The 22,505-nt window shown below is 39.4% G+C and overlaps 2 protein-coding genes across 2 annotated transcripts; one reads left to right on the top strand and one right to left on the bottom strand.

Annotated features, from left to right (window-relative positions):
• The first annotated feature begins 10,019 nt into the window (after positions 1–10,019).
• LOC146638106 (uncharacterized) lies at positions 10,020–12,581 on the top strand. Its single transcript, XM_085374586.1, has 3 exons — positions 10,020–10,088; positions 11,457–11,564; positions 12,132–12,581. The coding sequence occupies exons 1-3, from the start codon at positions 10,020–10,022 to the stop codon at positions 12,567–12,569; spliced, it is 615 nt and encodes a 204-aa protein (XP_085230712.1). The 3' UTR covers positions 12,570–12,581.
• Positions 12,582–12,725: 144 nt separating this feature from the next.
• Positions 12,726–20,895, bottom strand: LOC146638105 (uncharacterized). The gene is made up of 13 exons (XM_085366029.1): positions 20,837–20,895; positions 20,444–20,481; positions 20,060–20,144; positions 19,870–19,960; positions 19,640–19,728; positions 19,432–19,559; positions 19,286–19,337; positions 14,770–14,867; positions 14,532–14,668; positions 14,383–14,448; positions 14,149–14,195; positions 13,835–13,983; positions 12,726–13,116 (listed from the first exon to the last, which is right to left on the bottom strand). The coding sequence occupies exons 2-13, from the start codon at positions 20,466–20,468 to the stop codon at positions 12,794–12,796; spliced, it is 1,290 nt and encodes a 429-aa protein (XP_085222155.1). The 5' UTR covers positions 20,469–20,481; positions 20,837–20,895; the 3' UTR covers positions 12,726–12,793.
• Positions 20,896–22,505: the final 1,610 nt, after the last annotated feature.

Genomic DNA, 22,505 nt, shown 5'->3' with positions numbered 1-22,505 from the left:
GGCCCCCAATTATCAGGCTTGTGTGCCTCTGCAATGCACCACATCCATAAATGCAGCAGTCACCCTCTTCACTTTAGCCTTACAATGCTGTCGGTTCAAAGTCTATGAAAAACATTGGCGTATAAAAAATTTCAAGGACAATCAATAATCTAGTTGCCATACCTTTCTCAGACACAACAACACAGGAGGCTAAATTGGTCGACCGGGGAGTATGATGAACCATTTTCGAGCCCAATTGGACTTCACTGGTAATGGTTAGCTACCCTCCCCAGCAATATTAGATGTCATTCAGTGGGCTGCCGTGGGGACAGCAATTACCCTTGTGCTAATGTCTGCCTGCCCACTCCATCCCTGCTGCCCAGTGGCTCCATGATTTCTGTAGCTGGCTCTGGCTGGCCATTCTGTTTACAGTGGAGACCTCATCAGACACAGATCCTCCAGATTAGATCAGAACTCTGATCTGCACATCCGCTCAGGCTCAGCTTTGAGCTAATGGCCACAACTGGCAAGAGATCAGGTGGACGCAAACACACACAAGCACCTACATGAACAAATGCACACACATTACAAGGACATGCGACCGCATCATCGCAATTACGTCTGTTACAAGTCACATACAGACATGGACCCACAAATACAGTAGTGAGTATTTTCAAACAGTGGCCAATTCCCATCGGAGGGGTTCGACACATTGAATGTTTTTGACATATGTGCTTAAAAATTGACTTCAATCATTAATGAATTTACAGTTTAACGATGCTGCAAAATGGGTATCAAACAAACTGCAACACACATTTGCCAAAAATGTTGGTTTTAATTAGAAAGTGTTTTAATTATTTATTTGGCTACCAGAGAGCACAAATAAGTTTATTTTTATGAAGCGCTGTGAAGTCACCTGCACATACCCCGAGGGCTTGAGCAATTGGATGAATATATCGGCTATCAGCAATTGGCCGAGCTGCTAATTTAGTGGACTGCCACCTGGAGAATTCAATATGGTAAAAAACATAAATAACCTTGCAACGCACAATCGCTAAATGGAGCCACATGTTGAAACCTTCTGTATGTACACAAATTTTGATCATTCTCGTGACATAAGGCTGCGACGCGTTTTATAATCTCATGGCCAACAAATGTTTTAACTTGCAAGATTTCCCAAAGCCTGTGCTAGATAATCACCACCACATGTTGCAGGTTGTGGAAGCGTATAACTTAAAATGTGTTTGAAGCAATGCTTGTTGAAATATTAGATGCACTAAGATTGATAAAGCCTGCATTAGTAAGTAGGGGGTGGCAGATGAGAAAGTCACAGGTCAGTGAGGAGGCTCTGATTCATGTCCATTTTGGGAGTTTTGTGTTTCCTCCTTAATTTGTTTCCTTTCCACCCACTTTTTACTTTTACTTTGAGTGACTGCTTGGACTAGCTTTGGGCAGCAAAGCTAAATTGAGTTTAAGTATTCCCCTTTACACAAACCAAACCAAATTAAAGAACAATGTTTAGTCTGAGCATTTAAATGTAATTCTAAGGGTTCTTTTATATGTGTACAAACGTAATGAGTTGGGAGTCACACGAAAAGCTATACTTGTATATTTAATGTAAAGCAATATTTGATGTTGTGCGAATGAGAACAGCAGCGTCATTTACAGTAATAACATATCTTATCCCCATCTGGTCGTTCTTTTCAAGACTGCAACGCATCTTTCATATGATTGCATCATTCAGGTACCTCAATTGTATAATTTAGGTGGTTCTGTCTATGTCTATGCAAGATTGGATTTACACTAGTGGACTATATCAGTAGTCATTGGTTGTTGGACTTACTGTGGATAGTTAGACAGTCATAATAACCAGCCATCATCTTTTAATAACCAAAACACAAAGAACCTACAGAAATGCAATGTGTTTATGTAAATACACTTTACCTATATTTAAGTCATTCCAATATTTATAGTGATATATTGGCCTCTAATTAAGCACCTAAGCATAACAAAGAACAATGTTGTTTGCAAAGTTTACAGAAAGACCAAAGGATGCTTTCAGTGCAGTCAACTGATGTTCATTGTGTAACATGTAAGAAAACATTGCTTAGAGCGGGTGAACTTTGTATCACATGTGCAAAGGACATTGGGGAAATACGCTTGTATAGCTTCTCCTAATGAGACAAAAGCTTATGGGATAAATATGTCTTCCCCAGCCAGCACACTTGGACAACATAGCTTAGACATCTTAGGCACAACAAAAACAGCAGATGGGAGGGAGACAGAGGATAATTGCTCTGTTTCTTTAGAGACAACAGAATCAATTTTTATTCATACTCGCAGAGCATGAAGTTCACATATCCGCACATGTAAGCACAGAGACATCCGTGTGACTAAGGATATTAGCCCAGCTTCCCGGCTTCTTGTTACCCTGTTCTCGTGCTTCCTCCATGTATCTGTCATTCAAGCTTTTTAAGCCTGAGCCATGGGTCTCGCCAGTGTCAAGACTGAGACCCCAATTTCACCTGCAGTGAGCGGATGACTGAGAGCTGTCACCTTTGCTCAGCACTAACAGTGCATCCATCTGCTTTCAACACTTTATAGAAGGCTGTGTGTGGCTCTCTTGTGCCCACATGAAAGGAGAAAAGAAAGTGTGCCTTAGTTTGCTTTGTATTGGATGAATCTTCGTCAGGGAGGAAGGGGATTATTTCACAGCTAGAGGCCAGACCTCATTCATCTCCCTTGGACCTTTAGAAAGTTTCAGATATCAGGATGCAGTCATAGAATTGCTTCATATTTGGACTACGAGGTTTTGAAATTTGAATCAACTCAGTGCAAACATTTGCCTGCATTTGCCCATTATAATTTCTCAGTGGTATTATATATTTAATTTTGCATTCAGATTTTAACAATTAATTGTAATGGTTATAGAGAAGCTTCCAAATGCAGAGTCTGCAGCTGCAGAGCATGATGATGATGGCAAGTAGTGCACTATACCACGGGGAAGTCATACATGAGTAGGTGCCAGTAAGAGGAGGTATTTAAAGTGATGGATTCAGAGACACTAGCAGAGAAATGCTGGGTAAGATTGGTTTTCTTGTCTGATGCCTTGGGATTGAATAAAGCAGAGCACATTTATGTCTGCTGCAGTTTTATCTTAGAGGTTCCTTTATGTAGTAGAAGACCCTGAGCAGTGGCACGCAGTAATCCATAGCTTGATAAAGTAAAAGCCTAAATATGACTGGCTGTCGGAAATACCACAGGAATAACCAGAGTAACATCAGTCAGTAATTACTTTTAATCACAGCAAACGGTGGAGTGCTTTTAAAACTCCTTAAAACACATAAAAAGCATTTAGTTATGGGGAAAATATGACTTTAAAGGTGCTTTTCGTGCAGCATTGAAGAATTCAAAAGATTTAGCTTTAGATGGTCTATGTAGCCTGCATCTTTTTTTAAAAAATGCACTTCTTTTGCAAGACAACAGATTTTATTGTCATTTTCAGTGGATGAATAATGTAGCTGGGTTTCAGTGTACCTATTGTGGTATTGAATTTGAATGTGCTACAGCTTGAATTTGCTTTTTTGACAGACTTTTTGTCCACATGTTACCACATTCCAAAATCCCATCCCATACATTGCTCAGTATGTATATTATTTTACTACTTTATTCATAATTAAATCAGCAGAAAACACTGATAACCAGTTATTAATTTCTGTGTAAATTACCAGTATATTTTTGGACCTTGCTAAAGAAGATTGCTGGTGTTGGATAATAGCTCTGCTATTTACCACTGGTATCTTGTAAAACTCATGGCCTCAAAACAGGAAGTACTGACTGTCATTGCGCCTGCATCAATCTTTTTATATACAGTCTTTGTTGTGGTTTGTCTGCAAGAAATTTCAGAAGGAGCCTGATTCTTTGGACCAAATTGCAATGATTAATAAACTTTGATATCATAAAATATCTATTTATCACATAGATAAAATAGTTCCTATATGAGCCAGACACTTATGTCAAAACAATATCATTATTATCATTAGCAGTATTAGTACTTTCCATGCTGCATTTAATCAAATTATTATCGTTTAAGTTAACTTAAAGTAATAAGAAATTATGCTATACTGTGCTCCAGCTTGCCTTAAATATCCTTAAATTTTAAAAGTAATTACACTAAACATCTTGTGAATAAAGAGTTGAATGATGAGAGTACCCTTCACATACCTGCATATATAAACTCCTGTCTGCTTTTGATTTTGTCTCCATTTATCAGTCATTACCCACTTTTGAATTACTGAACTGTCTGAGAGAGTGTTTCTCCACTTCTTACAGCTGTGCATCAGCTAAATGATAGCTCAGTTTGCTTCATTTCCCCTGTTGCGTATATCTTTGAGCTGGGAACCACAGGTGCCCTTTCAAGTAATCCATTTTCTTGTCCCGTATTTGCATATATGCATAATTCCTGACAAAATGGCATCCCTAGGAGAGGGTCCAATGAGAGAGCACTATTTTTAGTATGCACCTGGCATCAGCACCGCCCATCCTGATATCTCAGGTTCAGTTACAAAGGTTGGGAGGAATAGCAGTCATGAGGGTTGAGGTGTGCGGGCTGAGGATGGATATGTTAAACTCTTTCCCACTATTCTCTATGCTTTTTGTTCCCCAGAGTTGAAAGAACTTCTTCATAATGCAATCAGGCAAATGAAAATATTAACACGCTTTTGAACAAAGGATCACTCAGTCAGCGCAGCGGTGTGAGAATAAAGAAGGCCTTCATCATCCCAGTGCAACAAAGGAAAGGGAATGTGGCAGGGAGGGAAACATTTCTACTCCCCCACTCAACAAAGGGAAGAAAAAAAACAGAGAGATGAAAAGAAAATGTAGTATTTTTATATTTTGACACATCTGTCAGATTTTGGTCTGTGTGTTGGTCTGTCTGCGCCTGTTCTCCCTGACATTTCTGTTCTGTTCGAATCAATGGTGTTCAATTCAGCAGCCTTTATAGACGTGACGGGATAAATTTGTCAAATCAACAATAACAGTAAATATAATACAATCTTAGAGCTGATTCCTCACTTTCACTTGCTCACCAGAGTTTTCAGTTCACAGATTATATCGTTTAAATAAATATAGCAAACTCTACTCTAAGATAAGTGAACCTAACATAGCAGTGGATTTCTTTTCTTCCTTATCTCTGTCAATTATTGTTTTGCTTTCTATTATTGATCTGACATTTGAATGTACCTGCTTTTATCCATAAAAATGTGTGTCATTCTGTTTATGTATAGTAATGTATTACAGTAGGAGGTTTTTTGGACATATATGTATACACACATATATATATATATATATATATATATATATATATATATATATATATATATATATATATATATATATATATATATATATATATATATATATGATCAGGTACCCTGCTGGGGTAATAGGCTGGCCAAAGGAGGAGATAGAAGCCACTGACATAAAGACAAGAAAGCTCCTTACCATGCATGGAGGGTTTCACCCCAAATCCAGCACCCTGAGGCTGTACGCTAAGCGGAAGGAAGGGGGCCGGGGACTGGTGAGTGTCAGCACCACAGTCCAGGATGAGACAACGAACATCCAAGAATACATTAGGAAGATGGCCCCAACTGACCGAGTGCTCAGTGAATACCTCAGGCAGCAGAAACCCAAGAAAGAGGAGGGAGACGAGGAACCATCATGGAAGGACAGGCCCCTGCACGGTATGTACCACCGGCAGATAGAGGAGGTGGCTGATATCCAGAAATCCTACCAGTGGCTGGACAAAGCTGGACTGAAAGACAGCACAGAGGCACTAATCATGGCAGCACAAGAACAAGCTCTGAGTACAAGATCCATAGAGGCTGGGGTCTATCACACCAGGCAAGACCCCAGGTGTAGACTGTGTAAAGATGCCCCAGAGACAATCCAGCACATAACAGCAGGGTGCAAGATGCTAGCAGGCAAGGCATACATGGAACGCCATAACCAAGTGGCCGGCATAGTGTACAGGAACATCTGTGCCGAGTATAACCTGGAAGTCCCGAGGTCAAAATGGGAGATGCCCCCAAGGGTGGTGGAGAATGACCGAGCTAAGATCCTGTGGGACTTCCAGATACAGACGGACAAAATGGTGGTGGCTAACCAACCGGACATAGTGGTGGTAGACAAACAGAAGAAGACGGCCGTAGTGATCGATGTAGCGGTTCCGAATGACAGCAATATCAGGAAGAAGGAACACGAGAAGCTGGAGAAATACCAAGGGCTCAGAGAAGAGCTCGAGAGGATGTGGAGGGTGAAGGTGACGGTGGTCCCCGTGGTAATCGGAGCACTAGGTGCGGTGACTCCCAAGCTAGGCGAGTGGCTCCAGCAGATCCCAGGAACAACATCGGAGATCTCTGTCCAGAAGAGCGCAGTCCTGGGAACAGCTAAGATACTGCGCAGGACCCTCAAGCTCCCAGGCCTCTGGTAGAGGACCCGAGCTTGAAGGATAAACCGCCCGCAGGGGCGTGCTGGGTGTTTATATATATATATATATATATATATATATATATATATATATATATATGCAAGAGACCACTAGTACTTCAACTACATTTGCTTGTTTTATTTAGATAGCCTGACAATCATAAAAAAAGTATTTATGCCATAAAAGACAGCAGTATTTCTTTAAAAAAAAGTATTTTAATGTTCTGAAGTAAGATTTATCAGTTTAAGAAATATTCAGGGAAGGTGTTGCAAGCCATTAGTTATTTGGGAGCAGCTCTGTTTTCTGTAATAGCCTCATTAATACTTTCTTAAAAGCATGGAGATTAGCCCATTTTTAAAAATGCATCACTTGTATAGTGTCAGTAGTTTAGATAAATTTTTCTCAGTAGGTTTAGTAAATCCATATATATTTTACCCAACGGTAGCTTTGCTGTAGTTCCTCTTCTTGCATTTTGACGCAAGGGGCAACTATAGAGACTGAAAAAAACCAGCCAGCACTGAAGTGGCAAAAACTACAGTTCCTCTTGGTGCCACTTGAGGCAATCCCCATAGACCTAAAGTTGCTATCCCCACATTCACACCATTAAAAACTACGGAGCCCCGCAAGGAACAGGGGAGAAAAAAAATTAAGATAAACTTTTGCGAGATCTCGCAAAATCTTAATTTTTTTTTCTCCCCTGTTCCTTGCGGGGATCCGTGAAAAAACATATTTATAGTCTGGTACAAAAATACAGTTTTGGTGTGTGGACAATTTCCTCTTCATAACAACTCTTGGTTGAATTTTCATCCACCTGGATAATTGATTTGACAGGGTTGGCAGCACTGAAGGACAGGTGTCCCAACTCAACCAGCTGGAAGATGGAGCTAATCAGCGTCTTCGAGGCCTCGGTCATTATTTCTAGTCATTAAACCAGAGTCCTTTACTACATTTGTGCTGTTACGTTATTTTGGAGAATTTTTAACAGGTAATGTTGCTAATATTATTGTTGTGGGGTACTGACCAACCAAGATGTTTGTGCTTTAGTTTGGGTGAGTGAATTTTATTATATGGCACTAATTAGCTGCTGCATTCATAAACTTTATGCGTTTGGTTAGCTGATAAATTAGCATTCAACCCTTCTGTTGAAGCGTTAAAACACAGTCCGAAACTAGTGGGTGTTTCTATGTTTTATACAATCTGTGTTTTTATTTAATTGGTATCTTGCATTATTCTTCCAACAAACCCCAACACCATCGCTATCCCCAAAATATCTTAACCTTACTGCTCACATGACATTTCCCAGAGATGTAGCTGTGGCCTATTTTATTCCCTAAAGTGCTTTCAGCTTTGAGGACACGGGTTGAGTTTTAAAGAAGTGGGACAGTTTCCTTTTGAATGACATTATCTTGAGCAAAGTCATTGCTGTCTACCTGCTCTGCAGTGCACAGGTTTCCTCTCCCTTTTTTTTCCTCTTCTAGTAGGCTGATAAAAACGTAGATTACTTTAACTTTAAAATAGTTAAAGGTTCTATTATTTTGTCGCATATTTCTGTTTTTTTTTTTTTTTTTTTCCATGTATGAATTACCTGGTGCATAAATGTGCATAGAGCCACCTGTGTGGATGATTGCAGTATGAGGGGACAGGCTGGGATTGCTATCTCCATGATGGATTGCCAAGAGTAGCTGCTTTAAAATACTATTAGGACATAGTCCCCAGCTTGCTAAAGGGTGTTCGCTAATGTATTGCTTCTCTTGGGACTGAGTTTGTGTCTGCTCCAGTTTAAGACTTTGCACTTAAAAAAAAAGAAAGCAGGGTTGTGTGTGTGTATAGAAACCCTATTTTCTAGAAGAATAACAGCAATAAAGGCTTCTGTTCACCGACACACGCAGCAGTCACACTCACGCTGCTGCATCTTCAGCTCGCCTTGTTTTGGCACAACACTTCGGTTATGCAATTAAAGCACATGAATTGATAGCACAGCAAAACAACAGTCCCAGTTTAATTCCTGTCTAATGACATTGCTGCTTAGCGGACCCCTGCCTCTAGAGGTGTAATACAGGAAAAACCTCATTAACTTTTTTGTGTGTCTCTCATTATTATTTTTTTTTTTACTGAGAACAACCCACCCTTCCCTTATCTGTTGAATAATTAGAAGTGCAAAGAAGAAAAATTTTAGTAGTACACATATAAGCCACACAAAGCCCAATGGGGGTGTCCTCCAGAGAGATGCAGATGATCCTATTTTTCTGTGCATAAGTGGTGAAAGAATGTGCAAAGGAGACGGGACTATAAATTGTGGCAGCATCTTATGTTGGAGTAATGACAGCCCTAAATACCCGCAGACATCTGGGTCTCTGAGTTATTTGTGTGTATATACTTTGTTTTTGTTTTTCTCATTCCGGGGTCAATAACTCAGCCATGACATACATCATTTATGCTTGGTATAATCTGAAAATGTTGGTTTCAACATGGTCCAAGTATTGATCGCTGGATATTGACTGAAAACCAAGATGTCAGATCATTGCGGTTTTGTGTTCTGGTTATTAAACCTATCCTCATTCCTCGCTGCTTCTTGCTCTATTGTGGTCTGACAGGTGCATAAAAGTGGTTGGACTATACTTGTGGTTTATTTCAGTTCATTTTGAAGTGGTAGAATTTTACTACTCTGAAAAGCATTAAACAGTGGGTTGATTTTTACGCAATTAGCTTTGTGTAAGAATAAAAGAACCTTTTTTTAACAGCGGGCCTCAAAGTCTTGTCACTGAGTTTATTTCACTTGTCATTTGTGCATTTTACCTTTGAAATGTCAGTTTACATCCTCTCGGGTTTTGGTGTCAGCTACCTTCTTTTGTCGTTGAGTAAGATAAATTAGTAGAAGCAGATTTTAAAAAAAAAAAAAAAAAAAAAAAAAAAAAGAATCTTAATTTTTCTGTTTTATTTCTATTGTCTACAAGGCTTATGAGATCAATCTGCATTTGAGAGGGAGAGAAAGGATGTAAGCCAAATATTATTTCAAAACTTAAATGCCCTGGACAAACTTCCAAACGCTTAAAAAAATCCAGTCTACAGGGACCACTGCAAAAACTGTAATTGACAGAATATTGTTTTTATCCAAACAGTTCTGCACACACAGCCATTGCACTCTAGCCTCGGGGCTCACTGTTCAACTGCTGACAGATAAACTCCAGCTGGGAACATTTTTATTATATATATGTGTGTGTGAATAAATTGGCAAAATTATATTCTAAGTGTTTTTCACATTTGGTAAATTTCCATTGATTTATCCACAGTCAAAGATTTGGATGAATAATTGACGGTATTTGGCGATCATGTATGAGTTTCTTTTTAGTTTTCTGGTGTATGACATATTTGTGTGTTTTTGTATGTGCGTTACCATCTGTGTATGTGTAAGTGAAACTTTTAAGTATCCTGATTCTTTTTTTTTCATTGACTGGGCTGTTCTAAGAAGGCATGCTTATCACAAGCCCTCAGGGCACCCGTGCTAATCCCCGGGAAAAGATGACATCAAATGGAAGCAGAGCAAGGGATTATGGGGGATGTTGTGGAGCATGATCAATTGCCACTGAGAACTGGATGGACAGGAAGGAATTCTTCCCAGGTGAGACTAAACACAGCCCAAATATAATATGGAATACGATGAAAACAAAACCAGCGTATGAATTAACCATTACATGAAGACGCTTCACCACTGCGAAATGAAGCAGGCTACTGCATTAATTTTAATCAGAGCAACAGGAGTAAGTTAAGGCTGGATAGCACTTTTCCCACTGCAACCAGTCACTACAGTATGCTTAAGTCAGTCAGCACTAACTCCAGTGCTTCTGTTAAGTCATAGAGAGCGCCAGGTACAATCTTTAATGCAATCCCTGTGAAACCAAGGTTTCGTATTTCACAGCAATTCACTGTGAACTGAGATTCACTTTCTCTGTTTACGCAGATAAAGATGTTGACTTTTGATGATGAAGCTAGCTGAAACTCTGCCAGTTGGATTTTTTGGATCGATATAGCAATGGAATTTCTGAGTTTGAAGCTTTGTTAATGCCATGCAGGCTGACTTACAGAGGAAGCATCTTTCATGAAAATGACAACGCTCCAGACACCTGGTGTGATATTTAAAATATCACTCGTGCTCACATTCTTTATTTTACCCTTTTTAATGCAGCATATTTGAAGCACCGCGGATCAGTACAGAGCAGTGTTCACAAAAGCGGTGCAGTGTTGAACTTCTCCAGACTTCACCTGACACATGTGCGTGTGATACAGAAATGTACCACCTTAGTAGGTTTTTAACCTGTCACCACAGTTAATTGCCCAGTGCCTTTATCGCTAGCAAGTCTGGATCCTGCACGTTCTATCCAAGCATCTCCCTTCCCTGAAAATGCATCTGTCAGGTGTCAGAAAAAAAATTGTCAGGTGTCAGAAAAAAAGTTGTCAGGTGTCAGAACACAAGGTACCAGAGAGAAAATCTTCCTGCAGGTGGCGCTGTTGTCATGTCCCACCCGAATTGATTTCCAAATACGTCATCAACGTGTGACCGTGGGAGAGCGTAAGGTCATTGACCTCACCGGAGTTTTACCGTGGTTCAGGCTCCTAACGACACAAGGTAAGTTTAACTTTTTCTCCCTTTTGTTCATATTTTTGCCACAGTTGTGTTATATTAAGTTGCAGTTATGTTGTGAAAGTTACATATCAGAGACGGAAAGCCAGTTTTGTACGAAACCAAATCAGTACTATTTTTGTCTGGCTAATTCATTCTAGCTAGCGACAGTGGTGAAACGTGATTCAAATTTAAACTGTTCAGTAATTGTTTTGTATACATTTCAGCAAATGGACAAGCTGAAAGCTTACGAGCAGTTGCATTTGAATACTAATCCTATTTGAAGTAATACATTTCCAGTGGTAGACATGTTAGATTGTCACACCTGGCTATGCATTGTTTTATTAATATTATATATTGTCTTGATAGCTTGAAGGGGATGATGCCGGTTTCATATCACTGGACTTATCCATGGCAGTAGAGTACATCCATGCACAGAGAATCATTCACCAGGATATAAAGCCAGCAAATGTCATGGTAAGCCATATTGTATTTTTCTTTTTCTCCACTTTGTTTTTGAAGATCAGAATAAAAATAGTATATTATTTATTTAACTTTATTCTCTTCAGTCTATTAAACACTACATTTGAACAATGAGAAACTTTTCTGGCATATTCATATAAAGGATTTTTTTTTTTTTAAAGTAAGAAGCCTTACATTGTTTCTTTAATAGTCCAATTTTTCTTTAATATGTTGGTTCTTGCACACCTACAAAATTCCCAAACATGTTGTAAGTTTAGGCTTTACAAACTGAAAGTTTCTATTATTTTATTAGTCTGTACCACTTGCTTAAGTGGAATGGGGATTAAAAAATGCACAGGACTATAAAACCGGGTTGGATCATTAACCAATCTGTTAATTTTAATGTTGGGTATAATAAACAATCTCAGAATAAATCTGCAGTGATTGGGTGATCTGGGTGCTAAAAGCTTTGAGGGGGTTTTTTTTTCCCCAATTATGAGCTGTGGTCTTTGGAATGACATTTTTGATAACATTTGTGAAATTTTAGACAACCTGGTAAGTTCTCATATGTATACCTTATAGGTTCACCACCCTTCTAAGAAGGCAGTCCTGACAGACTGGGGCATGGCAAACATAAGAGACACTGTGATGCTTCGTCAAGGGAGTAAGTTCACTGCCCAGGCTACTGGTCCAGCTGGTGGCACATATCTTTACATGGCCCCTGAATGCATACTGATGTTTGAAGAGGCCTCGTTCCAGACAGACATGTGGTCCCTCGGAGCCACATATCTGGAGATCCTGACGGGTTCCGCTCCGTGGATGGTTAAAAAACAAAGAGAACTGGCTGCACTAATGGCCACCAAAACCCCACCACATGCCCTATCACATCTCAGTGACAAAAACAGTTTTCTTGGTGGTTTGGTGAGCTATGACCCAGACTCAAGGCCTTCCGCATCTGATGTTGTTAAGTTTCTCAAGTCAGGCCTTGATCTTACGAGCCGATATGGCTACAAGTGGTAATGTTGCTACAGTCTGCAGTTCAAAAGTCTTTCAATGTGAATTATGTTCTACATTATTGTTAACAAAAGTTGTGGTAAATGAAACACTGAATCATTATGAAAGATGGCACCTTGTCAATTGTATTTCAACATTTTATTGTACATTTTGTTGGTCAGACAGTTTTCAAATTACCTGTTGATTTTAAACAAGGATAAATAAATGTTAACAAACACTGTTGTATGATTTTATTGGTCATTGGAAATGTTTACTGGTGCACCTTCCATCCTCTCTCTCTTCAGAAAGATGTATATGTCATTTGCCTCGGCAAACGTAGAAAGTGTAGGAACTGCATTTCTGTTCATGGCAGTTGTGAGCTCTTGGACTAGCATGAGGTATGCAGCAAGGCAACCATCAGGTGTGCAGGGAAACTGGCTGTTTTCTAAAATGTTCTGGCACATGTCTCTGAATTCCTGGTTTGCTACCAGTGAAGGCTCTTCCCTCTCACAGATTAATTGCTTGGCATAGTCTAAAAGGTCTGGGTCAACAATGTGCAGCACATTGCCATATCCTGCGAATGAAAGACAATATTGAAAAGATGTTCACTTTGAATGTTAAAAATAAATGAATAATGACAAAGCTGTTCTAGAACCTGTATAAGAAGCAGTCAGTGTTTACAGATGTTATTACAGAAACTTAAAGATGGAAATATCACTCAAACATTTAGATAAATTTTTAGTTAAAGGTGTCAATATGAAGCCATTTTAGTATTGACAGTAGAAATTCAGAAATCTCTTATTGTACTACAAGTAGGCTTCTTCGGAAGACACAAAAGAGAAAGCACATTATAACAGTTTTACGCTCATTACACTGGCTTCCAGTATATTTTAGAAAATTCATTTTAAAATTTTAGTAATGACTTTCAATGCTCCGAATCGTGAAGCTCCTGCCTTAATTTCTGATCTTATAGAACCCCACGCTCCCTCTCCCAGCCTGTGATCATCTAATCAATGGCTGTTAGTAGTCCCACCAGAAGACCAGAGGCAAGAGATCTTCCAAAGCGGTGGCTCCCAGGTCATGGAATGCTCTGCCTCCATCATTACGTTTCCTTGATTGCATTTATTCTGTATGTTCGATTGTGCTGTTTTATGTTTATCTGTTTTATATTACTGTGAAGCCACTTTGTGGTTTTTATCCTGTGAAGAGTGCTATATCAAAGTAAAAGTAAACTAATGAAAGTTAAAAAACAAACAAAAAAATAAAACCCCACAGGCTTTCAAATGACATACCAGGAGGTGGTGAGGTAAACAGAAGGTCGGGTTTCCCAAATGGACCAGGTGCATTGCGTTGCTTGCGGATGTCATGGGTGTTCCAAACTGTTTGCTCTGTTTTTAAGTCTCTTTGAAGCAGTGGCAAGTGTGAGTACTGCAAGCAGTTGCTATGAAAAAGGAGAATTAAAAAATTAATATGTTCATCTGCTTCTTTGAGGTAGAATAAGTAAAAGCTAAATTTTAATCAGTACTCAAAAAACAAAGGCATTCCTAGACCACATACTTTCATACTGCTGCTTGATTATTTTTCATGTCTAAAAATATTGACTTACATGTGCACAGGATTGTCCAGTTCAAGGATCCCAGACTCCATCATGGCCTACGCATGTTGTTTTGAAAAAGACATAAGTTATGAAGGTGAGAATTTCATTAGTGAAAAGGTACAGATGTACATAAACACAGATTCTGGCCTTGTGTTTTCAGATAAACTAATCCATCGTATGTTTAACGAAATTTGGATGGCTACTCTTTGTTAATAGGTTTTACAGGTGAAAGATTTGCTTTACCTCAAATGTTGTCAGCCATTTCTTAATCCATGTCTGCTTTAAAATACTGTTGAAACATTCAGCTCTCTAAACAACAGAAACATGACATTATCAGTTTTGTTGTCAGGTTGTTACTTTAGAAATAGTCATTTACCAGCTTAAAGACATACCTGGTTGTGCACTGATGTCCCCATTCTGAAGCACCTCCATGCCTGATTCCCAAGATCTCGCATGTGAAATGCCATCTGCATTTGACCCACAACAAGGTTCTCCTTTCCTCTGTCCCCCCGAATCATTTGAGGACAGCCTAAAGACACAAACTGAAGATAATTAGTGAATGATGAAAAAATAAATTTATTAACAAAATGTAATCTTTTTTAACCCCCCATTTTTTAGTATATTGCATACCACCCTGTTCTTGAACAGCCTCAAAGAAGTATCTGGCCACAAAGTTTTGCTTGCGGTTGGATGTGCCCACCTTTAGCCATAGAACCTTCCTGGAAAATCTGAAAAGAAAGAAACAGAAAAGTGGCCACTTGTACATATGATTTAATCATGTTTTGGCACTATGTTTGGTTTTTGTTACATTCCCCAAGAGTATGCTGGTTTTCCATTGTATTATGTCTAGGCGTTGTTTCTGGTTCCTCCGGCCATTTTGACTGCCATAGTTGTGTAGGCTTACATGCCTTTGGAATTGAATGTGACTCTTGACTGTGTTCAGACTGACGCGAGGGGAGAGCTGCCTTTTGTTTTGTAATCCCTTGTATTCTCCTGTTTATGTGTTGGTTAGGTAGGTTATCGTAAATTGTACATTTTATTTTCTTTGGAGTTAAATTCTGTTTACTTTATATCAGGGATGTTTTGTTTGTTGTGTTGGTCTTGGCCCTCCCTGAAATTAACTGCCAGTCTGAAATGGAACTTTAAGACTAGCAGGAAATAAGCCTTTTAAAAACCGCCATCTTGAATCCTCCTTCACTATTCATACTTTATCTTGGTCCCTTACGGTGTGTTCACACCGAACGCGATGGACGCGAATAGAGCGTCAGGTTTACATGTAAAGTCAATGGAAAGGCGCGATGACGCGCGATTGCGGGTCCCGCGAAAATTCGGAAGCAGATTTGCGTCGCGAAAACGCCAAAACGCGTGAAACGCGCGTCAGTGTAGCGCGTCTGGCGCGTTTGACTCGCGAATAAAACCACGCGCGTGAGTTTTTGTGTTGCATTTTGTGCATACGCGCGTTTCGCGTCTACCGCTCGAGTTGGAAAAATCTGAACTCCAGCGTCAAATCGCGCCGCGACAACCAATCAGGAGCCTGGTGACGTGGCTGTTACCTAGGTCAAAGGGGCAGATCCAGCCAAAGCCTTTCATACTTCAATGGAGGGGAAGGCTAATCAATGCGGTAGCAAACAACTCGGAGCTGTACAACACCAGCTGCTTTCAGTACCGAGACAGGAATAAAAAGGACCGAGCTTGGAGGAAGATATGTGAAGAGATCGGGCAACCTGGTAAGTTCATTCATTTCTCTTTTGAAAGTTTTCACTGACCCGGGGAAGCCGCACAAAAGCTAGCAAGCCACCGCTATTTTCCCACTGACGTACAAATACCGTTCTGCTTTTATGCATGTTGTCATTTAGGAATATATTTTATTGTTTATTAATAAACAGCACACAGTGGTCCCGCTGTTCATCCGTCACTGCTTTGCTTTTTCGCTGATTTTTTATTGCACAGTACAGCATTGCATTCTGCAGCCTGATTGACAAATCTCCTGCGCTTGCCAAATTTATCACGTTTGGTTTTGATAACCATCGCGTCCAATAGAAAAAACAGCACAAAAACACCCATAACTATGAGCCTCATTCGGAAATAGACACCTGCACCGTGAGGGAAAAAGGCGCACGAAAGTGGCGGGCAGATGAAGACAAACCGCGGCATAATAATACTTTTACGTTTTGCAATCTACAAAGGTTTGCACTTTGAGAATCAATTGTGAGAACTGTGACCAGGGGCTAGTTATTCTGAGAACCCCTGCAATAAATGAGGGACCACTGTCTACTCTACGATTATTATATCCAACCTGTTAACATTTAATACTGTATTGATAGAACCAACTGATTCTGCAGCAGAGCATCCCCAGTCCCTGAGCTCCTGCTGCTGCACCCACAGATATGTACAGCAAGCACTGATACCTTTTTAGTCGGTGGGATTCCCTTGTGATCACCTTTACTAAATATCTACAACCAATCTGATTATATCCTGTTATTGTTTTTTTTTTTTTTTTCAATGTTGAAATTAAAATCTAGTAGCAGCCTTCTCATTTCTTTGTGTTTTGTGCTGTTTTACAGGCCCACAGAGGAGGACGGCTCCGAGGCAGATGAGGGACGGGTCCCAGGACGGTCCATCGGCGGTGGAGCTGGCCATCCTGGAGTCCCTGAAGAGGCCACACCAGTCTCCAATGGAGCATTTCCTCCTCAGCCTTGTTCCTGCTCTGGAGAGCAGCTGGTCCTTTTTATTCCTGTCTCTCTGTAAATTCTTATATTTTATATATTTATGTTTAATGTTTTTCTGTTTGAGACTTTTAATATTATTTCAAATAAATGTTTATAATGACTAATGTCTCAGTTCTACTACACAGCAAATGTTGGCACACGACTTGACACATGTAGAATTTATTTCATATTATACTAATGACAAAATATACTGATACAGTGGGATGCAGAAGTTTGGGCAACCTTGTTAATAGACATTATTTTCCTGTATAAATCGTTGGTTGTTACAATAAAAAATGTCAGTTAAATATCATACAGGAGACACACACAGTGATATTTGAGAAGTGAAAAGAAGTTTACTGGATTTACAGAAAGTGTGCAATAATTGTTTAAACAAAATCAAGCAGGTGCATCAATTTGGGCACCACAAAAAAGAAATGAAATGAATATTTAGTGTATATCAATGTGTGTGTCTCCTATATGATATATGGGGTGCCTTTGTCTGGATGTGCTTCCCATCCAGAGCTGCACAGCACAGAGGAAAGTTCCAGCGCTCCTGGAATCCCTCTGTGATGGACCGCCAGTCTCCAGGTGAAGGCACAGCCATGAAGTCGTCCACTAGACAGTCCCAGATGGACGTCGCTGCCTGGGGGGTGATCTGGCTCACCGTGGACACACCGACTCTGAAACTGAACGCGATGGTCCTGAAGGAGTCCCCGGTGACAAGGAACCTGGACAAAATTGTTCAAAATCAGTATTATGTGTACTGCAGTTACAAAATACATTATTCAAATTCCAAAATACTTTTGTGATGTCAGATATAAATCACAAAACTTAAATCTTACATAAAACATTTTGTAATTATAAGGATAATTACAAAATGTATATTAGATAATATCTAAAACAGTTGTGTTTTGTTTTAACTTTAACATATCATAATTTGATTGGTAGCAACTTTCACAACTACAGTGAGCCAATCACTCATAATTCCTAAACATGTCAATCAGGTAGGAATGAAGTAAGACATTAATAGAAATAAAGAGTTGTGTGTTAACATGTAGCCCTTTCCTTGCTTAAATCATTAATATTTTTGAAAAATTAATCTGTGATAAGACAGCTTATCAAGATAGAACCATGTAACTAGAGATGAACCAAACTGTTCACAGTTTTATCTAACTCTGTTTTAATAAAGGCTGTGACCCCTGCTATAGAGTCTGACAGCTGCAGGGATTATATACAAATATTCAACTATCCCAGAATCAAACCAGGTCTAAATAAAAAGGAGTGAGTATCACTACAAAGGTTAACTCAGTGGTCCTAATGCTACAGTTTGATATCAGCAAACACCGAGCGCATACATTGATGTGACACCACAGCCATGCTATCATGCAAACACTGATAACAGCATAAATCGAATTAAATCGGGACTTGATGAGAGCTTCTGAGTATCACTAGAAATATTATAAAGAGTCGTCTCTGTACCACAGTTTGCTTTCAGTAAACACCGACAGCATTCACTGTTAGCATAGCACATCCATGTTAGCAGTGTATAACTGGATGGATTAGCATATTAGCACAGATATCAATAAAGGACTACCGTATTAAATAGTTTTACTAACCTCAGGCAGACGGACAGGCGCTCTGCAGGTGGGATTGAGTGTCTGTAGTTGGTGTCTAGGCGGGCGATGCTGGGACCAACGAGGGAAAGCAGGTCCTCAAACTGGCCGACGGTGATAGCGCTGGAATCGGCCGTCATCCAGGCGCAGCTCCTGGAGCAAGTGGTGAAACTCACCAAACTGCTCATGCCTCTGGAGGACCTGATGGACCCAGGTACGGCGAGGACGTCTTTTACGCTGCTGCTCTGCTCTCCACAGTACATAGAGAAGGGAGACTCTCTCTTCAAGCGCTAGCTCGATAGCTGCCATCTTGCAAAGATACCGGTCTGGCACAACTCCCTCCCACATTCCTCCCACATTTCCGGTTCACGATGGATTTTTCTTGGACACGCGTTGAGACGCGAATGTACACGCGTCAAATTAGGGGCGTTTGGGGCGTTTTATTCGCGTCCATCGCGTTCGGTGTGAACACACCGTTAGACCAGGCTTGGCCAAATCCAGACCTCGAGGGCCAGTGTCCTGCATGTTTTAGATATCACCCTGGGTAAACACACTTGAATAAAATGATTAGTTCATTACCAGGCCTCTGGAGAACTACAAAACATGTTGTGAGGGTAATTTAGCCATTTGAATCAGCTGTGGATCAAGGACACATCTAAAACCTGCAGGACACCGGCCCTCGAGGCCTGGACTTGCCCATCCCTGCCCTAGACTACTCAGGAGAGATAACACCTCAGTTTACCGCACATCCTTATCTTGAAGCAACTTTGTACTATCACTGAATATAATAAATTAAGTAGCGAATGCCATATTCAAACCTACCCATCAATCCCCAAATGTATCCACATTCCAAAGAACTTCAGTTTATCATTGCCTATATGAAACAACAAATAATAATTACAATTTGTTTCAACAGAAGTACCATCAAAACATGTTTGGAAGGTTAATTGAAAAGATAAAATAAATACCATCAATGTGCCGTGTGTCATTTGGACCACGGCTGATGTAATTCCGACGGGGAATTTTCTTCTTTCCAGGAGATCTCCTCTGAAGACCACTTGCATCCATATACCTCATTATATTAGCAACATCGTCTCTACAGTAACAATAGATTTTACTCTGAGCTCAACAGTAAAACAAGAGAACACTTGATCATATACACACTATTTAACCAACCTGTAACAAGGCCGCACTCCTCTGACATCCCTTACCCGCTTTACCATTGCCCTGATTCCTTGTTCAGGAGACCACTGTTTCATCTCACTCTAAAAAACAAACAAACAGACAATTGAATGTTGTTTTTTTTTTAAATCACTACAGAAAATAACATTTATTGTTTCTACAATAGCTCATGACACAGACTTCAGGAAAATATATATTTTTTGCACTGATGTTTTAACGCTTACCTCCACAGCTTTGTGGATTTCAGTAAAAGGTCGTTGGGGGCATCTTCGCTTCAACCCTAGAAGTTTTAAAACTCGTCTCAGATGCCTCTCACTGTTAAAAGACAACACAGACTTACATTATATTAAATGCAAACTGCATGTTTTGTCATTTTAGAGAGTTGTCACGGAAACTGTTGAAATGCAGACTTACCTTATTTTATGCCCATATGAATTCAGTGCACAGCTGATTTCCTTTTGTTTTAAGCCTTTGTTGAACAATGTTATTATCATCATATCTTGAAAGGTTAAGTGTAACAACAACAGTCTAATTGATCACCCACCTCTTACACTGAACATAAGTAATTAACCAGTAAAGTACTAAATCTTTTTATGTGGCAATTACACTAAAAGCATCGTCTATTCAGTGCCCACAAATAAAACATGTGTAGCAAAAAATACACTTCTTTGATATGAAAGAGGTGAACAGTAGTTAATAAATAAGTTGTACTTTAGTCATTTATTTTTAATGCTCTTTTTTTAATTAAAAAAAAAAGTATTTTTGGTACAGTCATGGGAACCAGCCAGAGTCGGATACTCCTTTCATCATCGTCAGATGACATATTGCAGCAAAGTCTAAAAACAACAACAGAAAAAAACATATCGGGATCAAAAAATATCCCGACAGTAGCAATATAGAAAAGAGAAATAAAGAAAAAGAGCGACAGAAAGGATGCAGGCTGCTCGTGAGCTTTCAGCTTGTCCATTTGCTGAAATGTATACAAAACAATTACTGAACAGTTTAAATTTGAATCACGTTTCACCACTGTCGCTAGCTAGAATGAATTAGCCAGACAAAAATAGTACTGATTTGGTTTCGTACAAAACTGGCTTTCCGTCTCTGATATGTAACTTTCACAACATAACTGCAACTTAATATAACACAACTGTGGCAAAAATATGAACAAAAGGGAGAAAAAGTTAAACTTACCTTGTGTCGTTAGGAGCCTGAACCACGGTAAAACTCCGGTGAGGTCAATGACCTTACGCTCTCCCACGGTCACACGTTGATGACGTATTTGGAAATCAATTCGGGTGGGACATGACAACAGCGCCACCTGCAGGAAGATTTTCTCTCTGGTACCTTGTGTTCTGATACCTGACAATTTTTTTTTTGACAACTGACACCTGACAACTTTTTTGTCTGACACCTGACAACTTTTTTGTCTGATACCTGACATTTTTTTTTCTGATACCTGACTTTTTTTTTTCTGACACCTGACAATTTTTTGTCTGATACCTGACTTTTTTTTTTTTTTGACAACTGACACCTGACAATTTTTTTTCTGACACCTGACATTTTTTTTTCTGACACCTGACAATTTTTTGTCTGATACCTGACTTTTTTTTTTTTTTGACAACTGACACCTGACAATTTTTTGTCTGACACCTGACATTTTTTTTTCTGATACCTGACATTTTTTTTTCTGACACCTGACAATTTTTTTTCTGATACCTGACTTTTTTTTTTTTTGACAACTGACACCTGACAATTTTTTTTCTGATACCTGACAATTTTTTTTTTTTGACAACTGACACCTGACAATTTTTTTTCTGACACCTGACAATTTTTTTTCTGACACCTGACAATTTTTTTTCTGATACCTGACAATTTTTTTTCTGATACCTGACAATTTTTTTTTCTGATACCTGACTTTTTTTTTTTTTGACAACTGACACCTGACAATTTTTTTTCTGATACCTGACTTTTTTTTTTCTGACACCTGACAATTTTTTTTCTGACACCTGACAATTTTTTGTCTGATACCTGACGATGTCCTAAAATGTACACCGTACACCCAGCGTTTTGAGTTTTTGTCATTTTTTATTATGGTTTATGTTTAAGTCCACTTTGTTAGTCTTGAGTTTATTCTAAAGTGCCAAGATTGTTCTGTTTAGCTTTTGATTATTAGATTCCCTCTTATGTGTTTTCCCTGTGTCTCTTTGTGTGTGTCTGTGTTCATACTTGTGTTCTTGTGTCTAGCTTCCTTCTTTGTGTTTCATTCTTAATCCATGTTTTCCCAGTCATGTCTCTGTGTGTCTGTCTGCGTCTCTGGGCATGTTACTGTTACTTCCTGTTTTACTTTGGTAGTCTCCTGCCTGTGCGCTGTGTTTTGTTTTGCTTCTCTTACTTTTAAGGTACCTCGTCTCATGTGTTATGTTCAGTGTTGGGTAAGTTACTTTAAATTAGTAACTTAGTTACATTACTAGTTACTTCTATCAAAAGTAACTCAGTTACTTCAAGTTACTCGTTACTCTCAGAGTAACTAGTTACTAGGGAAAGTAACTTTGGTTTTACTCAGAATTCTCTTGTTAATGTATTGCTTCTGTAACTGGATACCCAGCCAGACTGGCAGTCGTCTAGCTTGCTTACTTGCCACAAGTGCACTGTGCCACCTACCAATAGAAAGGGAAAAATAATCTGCATATTTCCACAAGAGAAATCCCACACCTGGACCGTCGTTGTTCGCCGCCATGATTCTAGCCTACGTCACAGCGTCATGTGCGCTTTTTGTTGTAAGATTCAGATAATTATTTTTTAAAAGCGAGACATTTTAAATGAGAATAAGAAAGAAAAGTACTTCTTTGTGCCCCCCTCT

This window comes from Diplotaxodon limnothrissa, linkage group LG2 (genome assembly GCF_057381915.1).
Source record: "Diplotaxodon limnothrissa isolate DT_005_m linkage group LG2, D_limnothrissa_male_GT1.1, whole genome shotgun sequence".
In the NCBI taxonomy this organism is placed as follows: domain Eukaryota; kingdom Metazoa; phylum Chordata; class Actinopteri; order Cichliformes; family Cichlidae; genus Diplotaxodon; species Diplotaxodon limnothrissa.
Note: the sequence above shows the minus strand (reverse complement) of the source record. Positions and strands in the feature narration are given on the sequence as shown.

Bases quoted from the DNA above. Each gene is read 5' to 3' on its own strand.
- LOC146638106 (XM_085374586.1), top strand. From the start codon at position 10,020: ATGGGGGATGTTGTGGAGCATGATCAATTGCCACTGAGAACTGGATGG. The intron at 10,089-11,456 runs GTGAGACTAAAC...TTGTCTTGATAG, and splicing joins CAGGAAGGAATTCTTCCCAG to CTTGAAGGGGATGATGCCGG. The intron at 11,565-12,131 runs GTAAGCCATATT...TATACCTTATAG, and splicing joins TAAAGCCAGCAAATGTCATG to GTTCACCACCCTTCTAAGAA.
- LOC146638105 (XM_085366029.1), bottom strand. From the start codon at position 20,468: ATGTCATCTGACGATGATGAAAGGA. The intron at 19,338-19,431 runs GTATTTATTTTA...TGTTTCATATAG, and splicing joins TGACACACGGCACATTGATG to GCAATGATAAACTGAAGTTC. The intron at 14,669-14,769 runs GTATGCAATATA...TTGTGTCTTTAG, and splicing joins GGCTGTTCAAGAACAGGGTG to GCTGTCCTCAAATGATTCGG.